General features: G+C 38.2%; 1 protein-coding gene and 1 long non-coding RNA gene across 51 annotated transcripts in view; one reads left to right on the top strand and one right to left on the bottom strand.

Moving 5' to 3' along the window:
• Positions 1 to 22,905, top strand: part of CACNA1C (calcium voltage-gated channel subunit alpha1 C) — a gene marked incomplete at its 5' end in the record, with an annotated part of 496,619 nt that overhangs the window by 432,445 nt on the left and 41,269 nt on the right. For 18 of the 43 annotated variants that reach the window (XR_014502586.1, XR_014502587.1, XM_083401679.1 and 15 more), the window contains 2 exons: positions 131 to 214; positions 743 to 826. The exons of 1 other annotated variant lie outside the window; for it this stretch is intronic. Coding sequence is in view for 40 of the 42 variants with exons in the window: in XM_083401679.1 (XP_083257805.1) it covers positions 131 to 214; positions 743 to 826 (168 nt within the window). The remainder of the gene's footprint in view (positions 1 to 130; positions 215 to 742; positions 827 to 22,905) is intronic. 24 more of the 43 variants (XM_083401708.1, XM_083401673.1, XM_083401672.1 and 21 more) reach the window with 3 other exon arrangements.
• Positions 1 to 22,905, bottom strand: part of LOC310659268 — a 139,048-nt gene that overhangs the window by 61,214 nt on the left and 54,929 nt on the right. For 2 of the 8 annotated variants that reach the window (XR_014502693.1, XR_014502694.1), the window contains one exon: positions 3,683 to 4,389. The exons of 3 other annotated variants lie outside the window; for them this stretch is intronic. This is a non-coding gene — a long non-coding RNA (uncharacterized lncRNA). Of the gene's footprint in view, positions 1 to 3,682; positions 4,390 to 10,211; positions 10,580 to 22,905 lie in introns of those variants that run through there. 3 more of the 8 variants (XR_014502692.1, XR_014502691.1, XR_014502695.1) reach the window with 3 other exon arrangements.

A 22,905-nucleotide genomic window follows, 5' to 3' on the forward strand; every position in this document is an offset into this window, starting at 1 on the left:
TCTCTAGCTACTCTTCTATAACCACTTGAGGACACCAGGGCAGTAATTCTAATGCCGATTTTTGAACTGTTTTTTTGTCTGTCTAACATTCCTTTTTAATCCCCATCCTGCCTGCCCCTTCCTTATGTAGGGTTACTTTAGTGATCCTTGGAATGTTTTTGACTTCCTCATCGTAATTGGCAGCATAATAGACGTCATTCTCAGTGAAACTAATGTGAGTATTACTCTACCCTCCCTAGGATGCCACCAAATCCTCCTCTACTTCCTCCTCCTGTTTCCTTCTTTTTTATTATTTCTGGTTTATGTTTTCTTCCCTCTAGTCATGCTTTTATTGAACTTGCCGTCGTCCTTCTCCCAGGGGGAAAAAAAGGAGGGGGGTTGCATACCTCCTTCTTTTTCACTTGTCACAGCTGTGACCGGTGAAAGCACACAAAGCTTGGGGTACGTGTGCTTTTTTTCCCTCCAAAAAAATTCAGACATGTTTGAGTGAAACGTTCTAACTAACCAGGCTTTTGTTGATACCCTCCATCATGTTACAGAGGTATGAGCAGCCAATACTGTAGAGTGGTAAGAGACTCTTTAATATGCCCACGTAACCTCTTTCTTTTCTTATTTTTTTCTCTTCTCTCCCTCTTTCATGCTTTGTTTATTTATTTTGTTTGTTTATTTTTATATCTCTCTCTCTCCCTTTCTTTTCTCTTTGTTTCTTTCTCTTTTTCCTCGGCTTCTCTGCCACATGCAGCACTATTTCTGTGATGCATGGAATACATTTGACGCCTTGATTGTTGTGGGTAGCATTGTTGATATAGCAATCACCGAGGTGAACGTAAGTAGCTGGCATCTGTCCATGAATGTGCCTGCTCTTAACATTCATTTGTCTCTTCCAGTTTTTTTAATCTCTTCTTCTTTTATTCTCTCCCTTCTTTCCCCCTCCCTTTTTATTTGAAGTTTTTTTTTTTAAGGATTGCTTTTGCTCTGTTGTTCTGGATATTTTGTTTTTGCTTGTTTCTTTAAATTTGGAACAACTTTGAGGACTTTCTGACTGTTTCATCATTTTCTTTCCCCCATAACCAGCCTGGCATGAATAAAAACTGTATAGTAGGAAAACCGATGAGAGCTATGTGAAGTAAATGCACAAAGAGCAGGTTTGTGTCCTAGGAAGTTGGAGAAGTAGTCCAAGTTTAGGACTCCTGATTTGTCAAAGTTGAGTTAAACTTTCCATGGCACTGGGATACTTGCCACTTCACAGAGATCTACAGGGCAACTCTTTCGAGGTGGAATAATGGGAGCCAAATGTCATCTGTTTTCTGCTAGGCCTTTATATTCCCAACTTTTTATTCAAAAACCACAAATTCTTACACGTCTGCTCACATTCTATGATATATTTGGTGGGTTGGATCCAGAGTAATTTAGTGATGCTTTAGTCTGACTGAAATCAATGAGGCTTGACATGTTATTGTTACCAATTCATCTCACTGATTTCAAATTGACTAAATGTGACTAATTTAGCCTGGATCAAACCCTGTGTATCATGTTAACTGATGCAGTTTTATCTCCCTATTATTTGTGGAAAAGCTGCCAGGGTAGTGTAGAGAGGAACATTGCATAAAAACCATTACATCCAATAGGTTTGATTAATTTTGGCATTTCAAAACCTGCCATCATGAATTGGTATTGCTTTCAGAAATAAATACAAAAGACTGAAGTTAAGTTCATGGTTTTTAAAAAGGAAAAAATCTCATTAGAGAAATTATAGATTTGAAACCCAGTCTTCTGAATTTTATACACACACACACACACACAGTAAATATCTGGTATTTTGAGAAGAATTTGTACTGGGCATTTAAGTAAATGACATTGGATAGAGAGAAAATCCCAGTCCATTAAAGGCAATAATCTTATGGAATAAGGATTTTGCTGATAAATAGCCCTCTGAATTGGTGTATGTGTAGCATGAGATTTAAAAATCTCACTTCTAGAACCTAGGCCACACACGGTCATCCATGCTAGACTGGAGGAATGCATGCATCCACCAGCCGCTGGTTGGCATGGTTAGTTTGCTTCAAGCTAAGTATTTTTTAGGGATCCATGGGGCCTTTCTCCCTATCACATCCAAGGGAGGATTAGTGCACCAATAAGAGGGATGATGTAAACCACTGGTTTGACCTGTGGTCTTGGAGATCTTCAACAAAGATGCTGAAGGATTCTATGTGGTGACACATCATAAGCGGGTGTGATTGCATACATTATATCCAGGTAACTATGTTAGATAGATTTCTTTAGGGCATATCTCACAACTATACTACTTTCCCAGTAAATTGTGGAGTTGATATTCAGGGAATGGAAGACATTTTGGGTAATTTTCATTAAGCTGATCTCAGTTCCAGATCAAATTCTGATCAGGAATTGAGATCAGATAAGTAAGATTCATCAACCACATCTTCCACTTTCCATTGGTCAGCTCTGTTGTTTATCAGGAAAACAGGACTTTCAGGTTATGGTTAATTCTGTTCTCAATATTAATTGGCTGATACTGAGAATTGAAATAATGTGATTAAATAGGATCGATCTCAGTAAAACTTTAAGTTCAGCAGTTATTTATATATAGTTGAAGAACTGCCTAGAGCTGTCCTCTGCAGAGATTCTCCCAAAAATTTAAAGGTGGCATTGGTGGTTCTCTGAATCCCCTCTAAAGATTACCCTCCTACTATATAGTCCCTTCAAAATTCTGCACATGTCTTTTTATTACCTGGCATGTTTGACTCTTCTCTTTTTAATCTTTGCTATTAATTCCTAACATTTGTTATTAAGAAATTAATTGGTTTTGATTTTTCTTTCCTTTTTAATTTTTTTTTTTTGCACAATATCTGATGCACTGATAATTGAAAATCAGTTAAGGATGGAGTTTGTTTTGAATTGTTTGAAATCCTCTTGCACATAATTCTGTTAACTAAGAGAATGAATGGTACCGTACATCAATTTATTCCTTTAAAATACCCTTGCTGCTTGCGACATTTGGTATGAAATCCTGCAACCTCCACTCCCACCCCCAGCAGGCAGGCATTAATCATTGCAGCTCAAATTGAAATATTTTCCTCTTCCCAGGCAGCACAAAATGGTTTGTGGATCAGTTGCACCTCCACTTCACCCTCCCTACCATGGGAGCTTCATTGCTTTGCTCACTGTTTGTGAGCCTGACAAAATCTGCCTTGTGTGCCTGTATGCTGTCTCATTTTACATCAACTGATCTGGAAGCATGGCAGGGAGAGAAGAGGAATAAAACTTCCCACAAGCTCTATGTGATGGTAGATTTTAAAATGACTTCAAAACCAGGCATCATATGGTAGAATCCAGATCCAAAGCAATTGGAAAAATGAGTTTCCTGTAGACAACCAGTGGCTGCTACACTAAGAACAAATCGTAATGCTGAGATTTGTTCTCTATTGAAGGTGAATCTTTTTTGGCATGAGTTACTTTGTCATAAAAGGTGATGGATGCATTAAACAGGAACATTCTGTGAAGTCCAGCTGGGACTTTGCCATGCTGATCTAATCTGCCTAGGAAGCATTTGGTCACCAAAGCAATACAAGGCGATAAACAAAACACAAATATATTACGTTAGCTTGTGTGTGTATGTGTGCGCACGCGCATGTGTGTTGTGTGACAGAGAGAGAAAGAGCACTTATCTGTATGGTATAAGCTGGATTTATTTTCTTAACTAAAAACATATAGCATAGGAGGGCCATGAAGGATATAATGGATGCTTCTACATGGCAGGTTTTTTTGTGGAAGCGTCCAATACTTCTGAGCAAGTCATCCATTCTGAAGCCTGGGAACAAAAAGCAATACTGATTGGAAAGAACCTAGGAAAGGGGAGAATTTAGCTCCAAATCCTCATGAAACTTAATATTTCTCTCATCTCAAATTCAGTAGTGTGTTAATTATTTCATGCATGGAGATATAGCCGCAACAATCCTGACTTATGCAATCTCTGTAGGGAACTATATAGAATTCACTGGATATAAAACTAAGTGTGAAGACAAAGCAAAATAAGGAATGTAACCTGTTTCATGGTTCTGACTCCTTTCTCCAGTCAAGTTCCAAATTTCCGATTGAAAGTTGTTTGTCTGATCAGTATTTGATGCAGTACTAAAAGAACATCAGTCAAGAATGGAGATCATTCTGCAATAACTACAGCTTTCAGCTCCTGAAGCACAAAGTCAGAATTTGGGAAATATCAGGACAACTGCAGTCCTCTAAGAGACTGAAAGTCAGGAAGCACAATTTGAAGATTACAAGGTGCTGACAAGGAAAATCCTCCGTTGATGGCAATTTGCTATGGAACAACTGAGTAGGAAGAATATTATCCAAAACGAAATATGGATGAGACTGCAAAAGAAGGAAAACAAAAAAATAGTAGTCCATAGCAGCAGGTGCAGAAAACAATGCAAAGGTGCTGGGCTATGAAGCTAAGCAATGTCTGGCCAGAATCTGGATGATAGATTGTCTAGGAACTCCATGTATTCCTTGAAATATGGGTGTGACACAAATTAAACAAATATGAACTACTAAAAGAAAGGAACATTACAAAATTATCTGGAAGACTGACAAGAAATCCTACCACATTTTTGGGTGAAAATAGAAAGTTGCTAGTTACTGGGGGGTGCGGTGGAAATTTGTGTTCCTTTTTAAGCACAGAAGGTTTTCTGGCCACAGCATAAAACTGTACCAGATAGTATCAACTACTGAGATTTATGAGCTTTTTTGGAAATGCATTTTTTTATCATAGTTGCATAGGTTTAGAGTTGAATTTACTGTGTGTGTTTGTAGTGAGTCAATTTTTGTATTACTGATTGGTGGTGGTTTGTGTGTTTGTGCGTGAATGACTTTAAGCACATTTTATCCATTGTGCTTTTCAGGATGTTTTAGGGTTTGAACCCATTTACCCAGTCACAGACTTTTTTATATATCTAAGTGCAGGTGTATCTCTTAGGGCTTGTGCACACATTAACTTTTACCCCTTGGTTGCTGTACCAAGAGGGTAACTGTTTTGTTTACCTCTAGGTAGCAGCAGGCTAGCTCTAAGCAGTGCCTAGAGCTAATTCACTAGAGGTAAGTGTGGATCCATCAGGGGAAATACAGGCTACATGGGACAGGTGGCATCTACCCTGGGTAGATAATGTGTGCACAAGCCTTAAAAGGATCATTGAGCTTGTGTGTGGATGCATACACCCAAGTGCCTAAATATCTTGGCATGTATCTCTGCTTGTTTAAGAGATGGAAATGCATGGGTATGCATGCTATGTGCATGTTTACTAGCATGTTTCTGTGATTGTGCTTGGCAGTGCCAAGGTGTGAACACATGGGACCACTCCTAAGGCTACCTTAACATAACACTGTCCCCATAACCACAAACTTCCACTGAAGTCACTGCAGTGTCACGATTATTTCAACACTAGGTTATGATGTACTATTTTTCAAGGTGTAGTTCTCTGAGTAAACCGTAGCACTCACTAGAGGGTGTGCCATCTTAATTGCACTTCTCAGAACTTTAGTGATACATGTCTAGTAACTGGACACATCAGACATCGCAGTTTAACAATCTTGTATTTTTATTTTTTGCATTAAAAGCCATGGCATATTTTCTACCAAATTTGTTTTTAAATCGGCTTGCTTTCAAGCCTGCCTCATTTATTATTTTTTTCAGGGGTTTGCATACAAAATTTACAGTCTGATCCTATGCACCCTTATTTGGGTGTCCCACTGAACCCACTGGGAGTTCCTTCTAAGTAAGCGTATACAAGATCACGCTGTTGCATCTCCTCAGCATTAGCAAGAATTGTACAACTACATACCTCAATGTTCTTGTACGTTGTACAACTACATGCCCAAACGTTCCTTGACATTTAGCCCTTGGTTTGCTGGTTTCATTTTACTATCCTGCATCTGATCACATCCAGCCACTTCTTCAAGTTTGTAACCAGCTTTTGTATATGTTCACTGCCTTCAAATGTTGATAATGATTACGAGATTGACAGAAAACAGCATAAAAACTGCTAGTAAACAAAAGCTAGCCCCAAATACAAATATTGTTTTAAAACCAAAATATGCTGTTGCTGCCCTGCATCATAATTCTAATTCCCCCTAAATAAAATCTGGAAGGAAGTCTGGCCTTCTGTAAAAAAAACAAACATATATTCACCAGCCTACCCCTCATGCACAAATAGCCTCTCTTTTTTTAATGAGAGACATATGCAAGTCTATGTATTCATAGTTGAGACCATCCCTAAAACTATCTATGTATGAGTCATGAGGATGCTTCTCTGCAGTTTTTACCCTCCTCCTCTATGCTTCTACACCAGGTGTAAGCTTTTCAAAATTCCACTGTAAATGACCAGATTCCCACTGTGAAACCTCTGCCTATTAATAGTAATAATTCCCAATCTTCATAAATGTAACAAATATGTTTCAAAAACCTATGGAGATAAACATATATAACTAAGAATTATTGGTGTTAACTATGGATACAGCATGACCTTAACTTGCTCCACTTTGGTCTCCCATTTTCCATAGAACAGGAGAATCTTTACTCTTTTTCAATCATTTTTGAGAAGCTGATCTCATGTGGGTAAACAGTGCAGCAGTCAAATACTTAGTCCTGTACATTTCCATTTGGAAGCCTTAATAATATGAACCTTTGTTCTTTTGAATGCAACTGCTGAGACAATGTTATAAAAAGTGAAAAATGAGACTTGAAATATGTTCTTCAAAAAGGGACTTGGTCACAGGGGTTGAAAACAACTTACTGTCTATATTGATACATACATGATGGTACTTGTTTCTTTTAGCCCATAATGTAACTTAATCAGTATCCCTCCTTGTATGGCAGAAGGATTTCATTACTCTTTAAAAAAACAAAACAAGTAGAATAATAATTTGATGTGTGCTCTTTACTTGTATGACTAGGGTAACAGGAAAAGACAGGTGGTCTTCAGAATACTAACAGAATATGCACCTCACCCTGAAATTCAATAAAAAGTCCAGCCAATAGATATCTCTAGTCTTTAATAAACCTTAGCCCTGTTATCATCCTTCATATATATATATATATATATATATATATATATAGGCTGACTGAACCCTCGTTTTCCATAGATGCCAGTCTTAAAGCATTTCTGGGATGTATGGGCAAAACAAGTGCCCTTGCTCTTTGTTTGCATATAATAGGTACACATAAAGCTGTGTAGATATTTTAAGGATTTTGTGTCCCTATATTCACATAGGTATATTTTTTATTTATTTTACAAAAATTATATACTGTTTATTGTCATAAAACCTCTAGAATGTATACAAGAAATATTAACATTATCTATAAATGTCCTGAGCAAAAACATTTTAAAATAATTAAAATTAACAATAAACAAGGTATGGGTGCAATTATATTCCCTGGAAAGCAACTGAGAGTTCTTTCATCTATGCATGGCTAGCAATGTTTGTCTGTGTGTCTATGTCCTAACAAGGAGTTTCAAAGGGTATTTCATATATATAATACTTACAAGCACATCAGGAGACTGAGGCTTTGAGCATTTGGGTCCTAATCTCAAACCTTTGTTCATGTTTACTATGAAAGTGTTTGCATGTATGAGTGTGCCTGTGTGTACTGAAAGGAATGACGGAAGGGGATACAAAGTGTTGCTTCAGTGAAGTATTTCATAGAATCATAGAACTGTAGAGTTGGAAGGGACCCTGAGGGTCTAGTCCAACACCCTGCCATGCAGGAATCTCAACTAAAGCACCCATGGCAGATGGCCATCTAAATTCTGCCTAAAAACCTCCAGTGAAGGAGAGTACACAACCTCCTGATGGACTCTATTCCACTGTCAAACAGCTCTTACTGTCAGAAAGTTCTTCCTGATGTGTAGTAGGAATTTCCTTTCTTGTAACTTGAATCCATTGGTTCAAGTCCTACTCTCTGGAGTAGGAGAAAATAAGCTTACTCCATCTTCCATGTGATGGCCCTTTAGGTATCTGAAGATGGATATCATATTTGGAAAATAATATTTAGGACCCAGACACTGAACTGTAAAAGTTTAACTGAATAAGCAGTGAATTGTTATAATTTCCATGAATAGAATACTAGAATAATAATAGGGTGATAATAGAAGAACAGGATATATGTGTATATTACACTCCCCAAATTTCTTATTTGGGCTCAGGACATGCACGTTCAGACATTTCTTAGAGACAAGCCTTGCCCAACATTCAGAAAGTTCCACAAGCTCTCCTTTTGCTCCTAGAAAATCAAGTACCTTTATATGATTCCAAAAAGTAGGTGTTTTCAAATGCTCAGGACCTCTTGAAGAATCAGCTTGCTGATTTAATATTTATGACTGGGTTAGTTCAGAGATTCCAAAATACCCCCATGCAATGCACTCTAACCTTTCTCATCTCTAGAAAAAGTGTTTTACCAGGGCAACCCACAAATATAGCTGCAGTTTCCCAAGTGATTCTTGTGATGACAAAAGCTGACAAAGCCACTTTCACAGTCATGGAAATCACTTCCAGGAAACCACATCTGAATTTGTAGGATGTCCCAGACAACACACTATCCTATTAAGAGTCTGGGGACATTGCATGGAGATTTTTTTAGATTTTTTAAAAATGGCTTCTTATAATATTCTGAAGTCAAAAGCAGTAAGAACTGTGAGACAAGCATACTGTTTAGGGCCTTTCCCTAGGCCTATCTTCAGATGAGTGGGGGGAAGGGAATTTTCTCCTTGGAGCCTGAGCAAAAGGTATTGGGCCAGGCAAATAGGTATCCTCCCATTTTGGAGAATCTCCATTTTAACTCCAACAGGCTCCATGCAAATGGCATGCCTCCTGTTCACATTCCTTGGAATATTCCAGTTTCCCTTTTATCCTCAGTGGTGCACTTTCTTTTTAACTCTGTTCCTCCCTTTCTTCATTCCCAACTTTTATGCTCTTCCCAACTCTTCACCTTTGTCCTTCTAGCCAGGCCAAACCTCTTACCAGCTAGTTTTCACAAAATTAAAATGTGACTGAAAGCAGATAGCTATGGTTTCACTTTAGCAAAGGCAAATTGTCAGTCAAGAGCTGGAGGATGGCCCTGTGTGTAAAAATGTCAAAATCTTAATGATTCTCAAACCTCTGTTTAGTGGGATTCTGGCTACAATGCTACTTGGAAGTAGGGTCCATTGAACTCAATGGAATATGCTTCCATTAAAATCACTTCAGGATTGACAGATTCGTCAGTCTGTTTGAAGGCTATTTGAAACTTTACCCTGTTACTGCAGGTACAATCCTTGACCCACCTACCCAAGAGTATTTCTAGAGTAATTGCATTGACTGAACTGAAGCTTGTTTTGCTAGTCCAGTGTAAGTGGATTGAGGATTGTGATCTAAAATAAGCCCCGCCCTTGCAATGAAACAAAGATGGGTGGAAGGACGGCATGCACATAGCCTTGGCCTTTGTTTCAAATTCTGTGTCCATCTCTGTTGCTGTTCTGGTCTGTTTGCCTCTTTGTTGCTCTCTGTCTGATCTTCTAAACTTTCCAGTCATTTGCTGTTCTGCTGATATTGGAAACAAATCTTTGTTTTGTGCATACATACAATCATTTTAGGACTGCAATGTTCCACAAGCAACAACTTGGAACATGGAAATGTTTTAAAAGGTTTTTTTCCACTCTTCCAAGATTAGTATGTGGACAGTGAAGTCCTCCAATATACAGCTAGCAAAGGGCAGGAAAAATGTGACCAGCTTTTTTATTTCTTTATAACTTTTTTTTTTACATCCTACATTATCCCACTCTTAAGTGTCACCATTGTAATGGTTGTTATATATTTCTGATATTTACCAATATTTGTGTTGGTTGTATGCATGTTCAGTTTTTATACTGAGAACTGTTTATTGGGGAAATTGTTCAGTGTTCCTTTTTTTTCCAAAACAACTGGAGCTATGTGCATTTTGTATACACACTGTTCAAGCAAAAATATTTATATTAAGTGCAAAATTCAACATGCTGAGAATCCTGCTTTTAATTGTTTCAAGTCAACCTTCTAACCTTTTAGGGCTTGCAAATGTGTGAGCCTTACCTAGCAACATACCTGGGAGATCTGAGTGAGACTTCCAGTGATCCATGAGTGGGGCAGTCAGTACCCTCTATGGCTGTTTGCCTCACTCCATGGCCATTCCATTATACAAAATAAAAGATGAAAATTTGCTTCTTTCATAACTTAAATAGAATTGCAGAATTCAGATTTTTATTTTAGACAAAAATAATATTTTTAGTAACAGTGAATGCATAACTCTGAAAGAAAAATCACTGAAGTGAAGTTTCCCCCACTAACTATAAAATGATTTGGTTTGACACACTAAGGATCTAGCATCTGATCAAATCATTTTGTAATTCAGAATGAGGGACTTGCCACATTAGACTCTTTAAGTCACTATTATTTAATTAACAAACATTAGGTCTGGTTTTCATATGGTGAAGCCATGAGGTGGCTCTTTCCTGTCATGGTGAACCTTTCTTCTAATCTTCCTCCAGCATTTTAAAATCTGATAATTATTATTATTGTTGTTGTTATTATTACATTAATCATGTATGTATATCTACTGTACTGCATTAGCACCATTTCCTCAAGACCTGGAATTGCAGACTTTATAGTAGGAGGGCACTCTAGAAAAAGAAAGCTTTGGCTTATGAAAGAAAAGAGTTATGCTGAGGTGGCTTTAAACTGTAATATATATATATTTATAAGAATGTGAGATTTGGTTCTTAGCATCACCACCTAGCTAGTAAACCAAACCAGCCCTATTTTTAAATCTTTGACAGTTCTAGTTAATGACAATTCTAAATCTAAATGCATTAAATATAAGAATGTGTGTGCAAATAAGGGCTGACATGTGGTTTGGGAGTTCACATTTCCTCTGTGGAGGAAATCTTATTTATTCTAAACTGTTGGTGATAATAATAATAATAATTCGGCCCTTATCTGAACAGAAAGTGAAATTTCTTGAGCAGATTCCAAAGTTGTGCTTGGAGTATAACTTTAGATACAGTTATTCTTTGGTACAGATCACTGTATTTAACATTTTACTTTCAAGAATCTTAAGAAACAGACATGACTCTTGAAGAGTTCACCCATAGTTTCTTTAAAAATAATATAAATTGCAGCTTAAAGTATTCTAGTATTTAGGTATTAAACATGCAAATAATATGTTTCAAGAACATGGTTGCAGGCTTTTTTCAGTTTTTGTTTTGTATAGTAGAAAGAAGAGGAGGATATTAGACAGTATCATGTCTACAGCATATTCATGTGGAGTCATTTTGTAATAAAAATGGGACCTTAAGGGGGAGGGTTGTAATAACTATTTTAATTCACATTTGTTAAAATTAACAATTACCTCATTCCAGGAAAGTATTCTATAAGCAAATTAAATATTTTTTTATTTTTTTAAAGGACATAAAGTAAATCATATTGGCTTCCCTGTAGACTCTTCCCCACATTATGGTTGCAAAATAATGGTTAGCACTATGCAACAGCAAACCCAGTGTCCTTATCAAATGTGTATATATAATGAAATTTTTATTTTATAGAAATTGCTTGCCTACGTTATTACTGCCAAGCATATTCAATATATTTCAGTTTTAGCAAGCAGCCTGAGAGATACTTAGATTTTGAACCTGTCCATCGCTACAAGTGTTGATATTCTTGAAAACACAAGTAAAATCAGACGTCTAAGAGACTTTTCCCTTGTTACATACAGCTAAAGTTAGGCCAGAGTATGCAACTGAATTACTCTAGAGTAGATATTAGCAGTTTCAATTTATTATTTATTAAATTTATACCCCACTCTTCCTCCCAAATGAGCCCAAGGCGGGGGGGGGGAGTGGTAAAACAAGAGACATTAAAAGCAATTTCAGTGCAGATGCAGACTGGGAAATATATCAACTTAAAAGCCTTGTTGAGAGAGGAGGGTCTTCAGTTGACACCAAAAAGACAACAGATAGTACTTGTCTAATATTTAAATAATGGGAATGCCAAATTGAAGGTGCCACAACGCTAAAGGCCCAATTCCTATAATGTATGGCACAGAATCCCTGATAAGATGATGCCTGCAGGAGGATCTCAACTGCAAAGTACAATGATCAGTTGGCTATATAAGGGATATGACAATCTTTCAAGTAACCTGGTCCAAAGGGCAGCTCCATATAGAGGACATTGTAATAATCCAGACTGGAGGTGACCAGTGCATGGATGACAATGTTCAGCATAACAGCAAATAATATTTTCTTTAAAATTAACAGAAGCTGTTGCATGGTTTACATTGAACATTTCAACTATAAATTGACTTAGATTCAGAGGCCCAACTCTAGTTTTCACATGACATATTTTTGTATTTAGGACCTTGTTTAAGAAAAGAACTGTAACAGCTTTATATATCCATATTATCTAGAGAAGAATGTTTCCACTAGACACAAATCTGTTAAACTGTTATACCAGTTTAATGACATCATAACCATGCCAGTCAAGCTTTAGATATGTATGAATGAGAAAGTCACAAATATGCTGATATATGGGTTTTTCACATAATATGTGCAAATGCATATACCTTGTGAATAATGGAATGACTTGTAGAAGGAAACATGTTACTTAAAAATTGGCATAATCTAGAAAAGCCCGCAAATAGAATGGGTAGCAAGAATGCAGCTTTTAACTCATTCAGTGGGATTTGCAGAGATGATATTAGCCCTGAGTTGTACACTCAGTGTTTGGACAATTTAAGCATGTTCCCCCCCCCCCCCACTTTACCTGAAATTTATATCAAGAAAACAATTTTGCTGCAATACTGAAATATTACTATTTTTTAGTAATATAAATGAATTAAAATTTGGTAATATTAATACACGTTTACATCCTGTTTTGTTTTGTTTTTTAAGATTTATAACCAATGAAAACAATGAAGAAAAACGTTTTCTCCACAAAATTTAAATACAAAAATATTTAAAATCATTTAAAGATATTCCACAGGTCTGATACTTAACCTTTTTATGAAATACTTCAATATCCAATTTAGAAGTGATGTACAGGAGAAAATAATATTACAGTATGTTAACTATTGAGCAATTTGTGGAACACTCAGTCTGGTGGAATGCTCTATCGCAAAAGACCAGGGCCCTGCACGATTTGACATCTTTTCACAGAGCCTGCAAGACAGAGCTGTTCCACCAGGCCTTTGGTCCGGTTCCAGTCTGACCCCCCCCCCTTTTTTTTTCAAGACCTTGTATGTAAGGGGCCCCTCTAACCCTTCTCACCAGCTCATATGAGACCAGCACAAATAGCTGGGTCTGGTGAACACTTAATGTTCCCACCCCATAGTTATAATTCATGGGTTGCCATCGGATTTTATTCTGATTTTAAGCTGTATTTCAACCGATTGTTTGATCTTATGTTTTAATGTATTATATATTTGATGTTAGCCACCCTGAGCCCAGTCTTGGCCGGGGAGGGCGGAATATAAATTTATTATTATTATTATTAGTGCTAAAAATATGAAAGATTTTAAAAAATCTCTAAACTGTTGCTATAATGCATAACTCCATTCAGTCATTTTGATATGGAACAACATTCCAGCTTCTGATATAGTTAAGGTACTATGCTAGGATTTAAAGTAGCTGATTAAGGCTGCAATCTTATATCCACTTACTCTTGGTAGCAAGGAAAAACTGGTATAAAAGGAAAATTCCTGGAAGCCAAGATCCAAGTTTGGGGCAACTACTCTTTGGTGAGAGAACCCCAGCAGATATTTAAAATCACTAAATATGCAGCAAAGTGTGGAAATATAGGTTGTTAGACCTTTAAAATATGTCCTTGTGAGCTCCAAAACTTCCATCTTCCCCATCATACAAAAAGACCACATGTTTAATAAGTTTTAAATGGTTTCCTTACAAACCCTCCAAAGGTCAGATTCATGTGCTTTTTCATACATCCTTCAGAAAAAGTTGCATAGGCAGTAAAACTTGGCTTAGTTACACTTGTATAGTTCCAAAATTATTGGTATAGGAACACAAGAATGGCTCATGAGAGCCATGCAATCTGAGCTGCCGTAACCAGCTCAAAACCTCTTCACGTGTTGAGCTTCTCTGATAGACTGAGAGAACAAAGGCTTGATTACCTAGTCCCTCCCCAGGTGAACTAAGCATGGCATGACAACTTACTGTATGGTCTTAACCCCTTCATGCATTAATTAGACTTAAGCATGTTTGTTTTATGAGGCTGGTTATCCCACACTTACCTGGGAGTAAGACCCACTAGACTCATAAAGACTTCTGAGTAGATATGTATAAGATTACACTGTTAGTTATATCAAGAACTATGGTTTAACCAGTTTGTGGATCAATATTGCCTGACCCTAAACAGATAGAAAATACATTGTCTTGAAGCAAGAAAATGATTTGAAGGGAATGTGGTGGCTCCTGGTTTTGAAGGGTCCATGGACAATGCACACTCCCTGGGGGCACCTCCCTTAGGGAGTCTACCTCTACACTGCCATTATCATCAGCTCCTACAGCTCCTCTTTCTCAGCACTGCTACTACCAACTTGAAGCAGAGAGCCAATGAACAAATAGGTCATGTCATTTTCTGTTCCTCCATTCCACCACCGCTGCTGCCTAGACTCAAGCAGGAGGCAGGTGAACAAGCAAGCAGTGGTGAAGAGGAGAAGCAATTGTTTCTCAATGGGGCCCCTGCTGAGTTGCAGACCCTGGAAAACTATGCAGCACTTAATTTCTATATCTATTATGCTCTTGGTTGTAAAAGTAAAACATGGCCAATATGACCTGAGAAAAGAGAAAGGACACATGAAACATAGAGACAGGGGATTCAATGCAATTCTATATGGTTTATGTGCACAAAAATAATCCCTTCCCATTATGATGCCCAATAGTGAAGGACAAACCATCCAGGAGTTGAAAGAACTTTTGTCCCTATCATAATAGTGGCCCCAAATGCAATTACCGGTATTTATTTATGTCATAAATAATCATTATTAGTAGTATTTATTTGTCGTGTTTTACACCAAAGTGTTTCAAAGCAACTTACATAATAAAAATAGAAATAATAGAAATAACAAAAAACATCAAAACCAAATATAAAAAAACAACAACTATAGTGTCAAGCATGCTTTCTGGGGAGAGCATTCTGCAAGCGGAGAGCCGCTGCTGAAAATAATTTCAATTACACTTAGGGAACAAAATCATTCAACAATTTTGGCATTTAACACCCATCCCCACCACCACAAGCTGCTTTTTCACCTGTGGAGAAAAGATGAAAAACCGCTTGGGGGGTAAATGACCTTCAGCAAAAATGGCTGGAGGAGAAAAGGTTAAGTTGTCATTCTCACACACAGTACTATTCCTCTTTGCAGTATCCTGCAGCTGCTTTTTATTTAAAACAAAAACCAGGAGGCCATTACATCTGCCATGCACTGCCAGCTTGGACCTGAATCATATCCTAATTAAATAAGCAGTAAAAAGACACAGAAAATGAATTAAAAGTTAGGTGTACTACTTTTCAAATAAAAATTAACTGGCAGCAAATTATTTCTTCCTGCCTACCCACATATTTGAACTGAAGCATTTAACTGTGAAACAACTCTGCTACTTGGGGGGCATCTAATCAGCCTTCATGTATAGTTTCTTTTGGATATATAGTTCACTTTCAGACTCAATAAATACTAGGAAGAAAGGTCTTGAGCATATTCAATATTTCAGCTAATCACTGTGTATTTTTGACTTTGGGCTTTTATCACTAAATGCTGTGTATTGAAAACAGTGTACCTCAAGGTAGACTGAATAAAAATCTGATTGATACATGGTCTAATCCTGACCTTATTAAATCATATGAAGCAGCCTTATGGATAGGAAGCTGCCTTATACTAAGGCAGACCAACTGTCCATCTAGCTCAGTATTGTTGACACTGACTGGCAGGAGCTCTCCAGGGGTTTAGGCAGGAGTCTTTCCAGACCATACCTGGGAATGCTTCAGTTGACATGCAAGTAATGTGAACTGCTATAAAGCCTTCCCTAAAAGTCCTTCCATAAAAGGACCTATAAGTTGTAATACACTAGGAAACTTACCTAGCATATCTGAACCTTGGAAGCTGTGCTAATGTGAAGTACAGTGGTACCTTGGGTTACAGATGCTTCAGGTTACAGACTCCGCTAACCCAGAAATAGTACCTCTTTTGCTTCAGGATAAGAAACTTTGCTTCAGGATAAGAACAGAAATCGTGCGGTGGTGGTGCAGCGGCAGCAGGAGGCCCCATTAACTAAAGTGGTGCTTCAGGTTAAGAACAGTTTCAGGTTAAGAACGGACCTCCAGAACAAATTAAGTTCTTAACCCGAGGTACCACTGTACTGAAATACCATGTAGCTAAAGACACTAATTGGAACCCAATGTCCACCCAAAGAAACAGAAGAATCATAGTTTGTCTCTTCTTCCTAAGCATATAAACATTGTCTTACCAGGTCAGCCAGTCAGATGCACCAAGAAGCTCTCAAATAAGGCATCATGGAAATAGTCATAACCTGATAGTCATTCATAGCACTGGTTAATAAGATCCTGAATACAGTAATTCAGTTTTTACCTATCATGGCTAATGGCCTTCAGAAGAAACCTGGTCAATGTTTCAGTTATCTCCCATGCTGATTACTGCAGTCATATTTCAGCTAGTCTTTCATTGTCTCACCTTGGTACACTTCCATCCATCCAGCATGCTCTTCTCTGAAATCAATCCACCCTTTGTCCCGTATGCCCCTTATGCCTGGAACTACCTCCCAGAATGCCTCTATTATATCTCCCCCCATATTTCCTTCAGGTCGCTCATCAAATTAATTTTTTCTCTGAAGCAACCCCTTACTCTCCATATACTATTATAATTAAGCTGAAGTATGTATAATTGAAAGAATGGCATATACTTTTCCTGTTAGTTTTACTTCTGTTTCCCTCCTTTCACACTGTTGTTTCTCTTGTATCTGTTTTCAGATTTTAAGCCCCTTAGGCTAAGGATTTGTCAAATATATTTTTTGTCATATGCCATGCACATAGATAGTACGCATAAGCAATTATAATGGCTATGAATTTACCAGTCCTCCATGAATTTATCTAATCCTCTTCTGAAGCTATATAAACTAAAGGCCATTGTTTTATGATGAACAATCATCATCATTAATTAACTATGTGGTTTTCTCTGTTTTTAACCTATTGCCAGAAAACTGAACTAGATGACTCTGGAGTCTAGTAATTTCAGAAAGAAGCATGGCTATATCTTCAATCACTTGTCATATCTCTCCACTCCATTCCAGCCTGCCTAGATATGTTTGTTGAAATGGGGTGACCAGAGCAGCACATTGTATTCTTAAGTGAAAATATAATAAGGTTTCTATAATGGCATTGTGATACCTGCTATTTTATTTCCATCTCTTTAGTAATAATTCCTAATCATGATTTTTCCTTAAGTGAATTTTCTACTATGGTCTCAAGAGATCTTTTCACCTCATCAAAACTCAAGGTATGAATGATTTAACTACTGCTTGTAATATGTGATTCTTTCTGTTGAGTGATAGGCCAAGCTTTTCGTAAGCGTCTACAAAGATATTTAGGATGATCCAAAAAACCAAAGTGCTGCACCAACAAGTACAAAACAACCCCTTTGCAGCACCACAAATCCAACTCAATGGTGTAACGTTGGAAAATGTCAATCACTTCTCCTACCTAGACAGTTATCTTTCCACAAGCGCCAACATTGATGCTGATATCCTGCATCGCCTGAGCTCTGCGGGTGTGGCTTTCTCCCGATTGAAGTGCAGAGTGTTGAGAACTGGGACATTCACATGGAAACCAAAATGCTGGTTTACAAAGCTATTGTACAAGAAAGGAAGGAAGGAAGGAAGGAAGGAAGGAAGGAAGGAAGGAAGATTCTTTCTAGGAAATTCTGTGCAGATATCAGAGTTAAGTATTACTACATAAAGGGGGTATTATATTCCACTAATACTGCTGTGCTATGTGCATGCTGCCCTCAAAAACCTTCACAACTATTAACAAATAATTACCAGGTCAATTAAGATAGTAGGCTTAAATTCTTAAACAATGGAAGATAGCTACTTGAAGTAAAAGCAGTATCTTCCAATAAGCTAAAGTCCTGCTACACTCTTCCCATCACCAAATACTGGTTCCTGACCACATGTCAAGAAATGGACATATCTCTCAACACCATAACTCTGCAATCCAAGGATGGCTGGGCAATATCAACATTGTCATTTATCAGCAGCTAAATACTGGTATATGCTGATATATCACAATGTCTGAAATGTATCTCGGCTGCTTCTTCCTCCCCACCTTAGGGGAGGAATAACCCAAATCAACAGGGATGGCCCAAGACATTTTGGTACCTGAGGCAAACCTCAAAAATGGCACCACCACCCCAAGTTGTAAGTAGTAAGTGAAGATCTACATTGCAAACAGTGTCAGGGGATCAAATCAACCTAATGGTTGATGTGGGAAGTAAAGGCTGTCACAGGGGAAAAAGGGACTAACTCTGGGCTGGTGGAGCCCAGGAGAGCCCAGAAGGCAGCCCCTGCCATTTCCTCACTAGGGATGGGAGAAGACCAGCAGTGCCTATTTGCTGAGTGGCCACAGTGGAGGCAGAATTGAGGCAGAGGGCTGCTGAGGAGGCAGCAGGACCAGCTGCCAAGGAATACACCACAGCTGTCGCTGCCACCACAGAAGCAACAGCAGGTGGTGATGCATTCCTGTGAGGCTGGATTTGCTCCCACTGTGGCTCCTACCTGAGGCAGTTGCCTCACTCTGCTTCATGGGTGGACTAGCCCTTCAAATCAGTATGTGACATTGTTGGAAATCATTTGCATAAACAAATTAAAGTATTTGACTTTTCATTATAATTGCTAGCACTTGGAATGGTAAGATTCACTGCAAATATATGCTAGTTCATATACTCAAATGATGTTTGAAACCATTCATTCTGTGTCCATTTCTGTGAATTTTAGGAAGTTTTAAAAACAACAACTGCTGAACTACTTAGCATTATTCCTATGTGCAGCGCTTTTTTTCAGCTGGAGCACGCCTGAACACAGTTCCAGCACCTCTCAGGTGGGCACCATTGTGGGCTGGCGCTGTTTCTTCCCTTTACGTGCTTCTGAGAGCCCAAAACGAACATAAAATAGCATGAGAAATGTTACTTTATGAGTGTTTTGATGTTTGTATAATATGTGGAATCCACACACCCCTACCTCAATGAGGACCTGTGCATGGAAACAAGTACTTAGCAAACAGCCCCTGACAACTACAACATGTCATCCAGAGGGCTGTTATATACACATGGACCTGGTCAGATCATCACTGCCAATCAGAACAAAAAGGGGAAACGAGGCACAGGATTCATCCCTTCTCCTCTTCCGAGATCAGGGCTGTTGGTAGAGTCCTAATCCAGGCTGTTGCATACATATACAGTTAGACTGGAGCTCTTGTACATATGACCAACCTATTACATACTACATTGTCTGCTATAACTAGAGAACTATCTGTTCTAATAAAAAGGGTTTAATTAGGCATTGCTAATGACAGAAATAACATTTTAAAAGCTTACTGCAAATATAACCCCCTGGAATTGGTTGTATGTCAAGGCCAATCCTCATGTCAAATTTAAATGGTGAACTATTGACAGACTTGCATTCACAGTGCAGTGGGCACATTTGATTCCTTGAGCATTTATACTGGTATGTTTGCTGTTATTCATCTTTCGTGCCATTTTTGATTGTGTTTTGTTTCTTGGCCTTTATTTGTTTATTTTTCTCTACCTCCTCCCTTAACTGTAGGAATTCTGCTCTTCTTTCTCTATAAATAGCAATTCACAGTCAAGATCCATCCAGTAAACTTGACTAATACTGCAAATATATACCATTTACACGGAGATATTGATTTAAGCCATTTTGATTCTGGTGTATCTTTTTGTTGAAATTGCAAGGCACAGGTTTACATCCAATTATCAGACTTTAATTAAGAACATAAGAGTTTTTTGGATCAAGCCAATGGCCCATCTAGGCCAGCATTATTTTCTCCCCCATGGCCAACCCATAAGCAGAAGCTGAGCACAAGAGCACCCTCCCTCCTGTGGTTTCTAGCAACTGATTACTGCTTCCAACCCTGGAAGCTTCCAACCATGGAGGCAGAGCACAGGCATCACGGCTAGTAGCCACTGGTAATCTTATCCTTCTTGGATTTGTCTAGTCTCCCTTTAAAGCTATACAAGTTGGTGCTCATCACTACCTCCTGTGGTAGCGAGTTCCATAGTTTAACTATGCACTGCATGAATCTTCCAATATTCAGCTTCACTGGATGTTCATGAGTTCTGGTATTATGAGAAATGGAGAAAAAACATTTCTCTATCCACTTTCTCCATGCCATGCATAATTTTAAAAACTTCCATCATGTCACCTCTTACTCACCTTTTCTCTGAACTAGAAGTCTCAAATGCTGCAACCTTTCCTCATAGGGGAGTTCTCCATCTATTTGATTATAATGGTTGCCCATTGCTGAACTTTCTCCAACTCTATAATATCCTTTTTTGGTGAGGAGACCACTACTGTACACAAAATTCCAAATGGGATTGCATCATAGATATGTATAATGACCTTAGGATATTAGCAGTTTAATTCTGCATTCTCTTCCTAATGATCCCTGGCATGGAGTTCCCCTTTTTCACAGTTGCCACACATTGGGTCAACCTCTTCATCAAGCTATCCACTTGGATGCCAAGGTCTCATTCCTGGTCAGTCACCACCAGTTCAGATCCCATGGGCATACATGTGGAATTAATATTTATTTCGTGCTGCCATGCATCACTTTACACTTGTTTACATTGAATTGCATTTGTCATTTTGCCTCCTATTCGCTCAGTTTGGAAAGGTCTTTTTGGAGCTCTTCATAATCTCTTTTTGTTTGAACGACCCTGAATAATTTTTTAGCATCAGGTCTGCTCACTCTTAACTCTAGATCATTTATGCACAAGTTAAAAAGTGCATGTCCCAGTACAGATCCTCGGAGTACAGAGATCCTCCCAGTACAGATCCTCGGAGAACATCTTCTACATCTTTCTATTCAGAGAACTATTCATTTATTATTCTCTGTTCCCTACAACTTAACCAATTTCTAATCTGCATAAGGACCTCTCCTCTTATTACATATTACTTATTACTTAGGAGTCAGAAAGTTTTTTGAAACTCCATCACTATACTACATCAACCAGATCACCTCAATCTATATGCTTGCTGGCATATGCTGCCTTGTGGAACTTTTGGCTACATAAGGATCCACACTCAACTTTGAATTTTGGAAATAGAATGAATGTTGATATAATGTTCCTATTCTGTTGGTTCTTCCCATCTAGAACTTATCTAGGGTTTGGTTTTTGTCCTTACTTGCATGGTTGATATAAGGACATTGCCAAAGGGCCTCTTCCATATTAAAATCGGGCAGCTGACTCCTGATGCCATGGTTAAAGAAAAGGCAAATGATAGCCCTTGAGGGATCAGAACCAGGGTTCAGCTCTTAACAAGTATATGACACAAAAATCTGACTCAGCATTAGAATTTAAGACATAAGGCAGGTGTTTTTGCAGCTGGTTTACCTGTGCAGGTAACTTCTTGTTTAAGTGGTATTGAATGCACAGCTAAACGCAGAAGTCCCATAGGTTAATTATTCTTTTTCTGTGACTTCACACTGAGTGCCCTCTTCCTATGATACACCACTCGCACAAATAAGATGGCTACAATAGTGTCAGCACTGACTGTTAGATACATAATCAGAACTCCAGAAATAATCATGATTAGGGCCTCCACAAGTGTAGCATCATAATTAGACCTAGAGAGTCAAGACACTGATGGTCAACTGGCTCCAGGAAGACTTAGTGTTTCTGGACTTACAGCGTCTAGAGTTTAAGAATCAAAATTCACAATAGTTACAAAGGCTATAGAAAAAAGTCTGAAAGCAACAAGAGGAAGCAGAACTGAAACAGGGAGCAAGATACCTTTTAGCCCAAAACCCTGTTGGATATATGTATGCCTGATGAGAAACTACCCTCCCATCAAACCTTATGTCCTGGGGTAGTCAATAAAATAAGGTACAAAATATATACCACTTTCTAATAACTGACTTCCAGAAAAAGTCCTGGATCAGGCTGGGACCTAGAATGGGATGGTGGGTTTCCATTTGTTTTTATTCTGGATTGAAGCTTGTCACATCCACACCATACATTAAAAGCAGATGCTCTCCCCCCCGCCCCCATAAAAACCTAGGAGTTATAGTTTACATCCTACAGAGTTACAATTCCTAGCACTCTAATAAACTGCAGTTCCCAGGATTTGGGAGGGAGAGTGATGTAATTTGAATGTATGGTGTGGATGTGATCCACAGTGAGATTCTAACCAGAGAACTGAAATTATATATTTGCAGCAGTGGTAGGTGCTGAAGGTTAGGTGACCATGGTGTTTATCTCCAACCAGGAGAAAATGCAATAACCTACAAATTAATTGGTGGAAATTACTATGCTTGACAAATGGGTCTCCTGAGATCAGTGCTTGAATTCCAGCCTTGACAATATCAGATATGTTTATGTTTGCAAACATTTCAGGAAATGGCCTCATTGACTTTTCTCCTGTACGCTTGAACTGATGTCTGTCATATTGTGTTCTGTCAGAGGCAAGGATATTGGTCAGCATGAACCTCAAGTGAAGGTATTTTCACTTATAAGTCCAACTTCAACACTCTCATCAGCAGATGCACAATGTGCAGCCTTTCAATATA

Source organism: Podarcis tiliguerta, assembly GCF_965153285.1.
Source record: "Podarcis tiliguerta genome assembly, chromosome: 10".
NCBI lineage: Eukaryota > Metazoa > Chordata > Lepidosauria > Squamata > Lacertidae > Podarcis > Podarcis tiliguerta.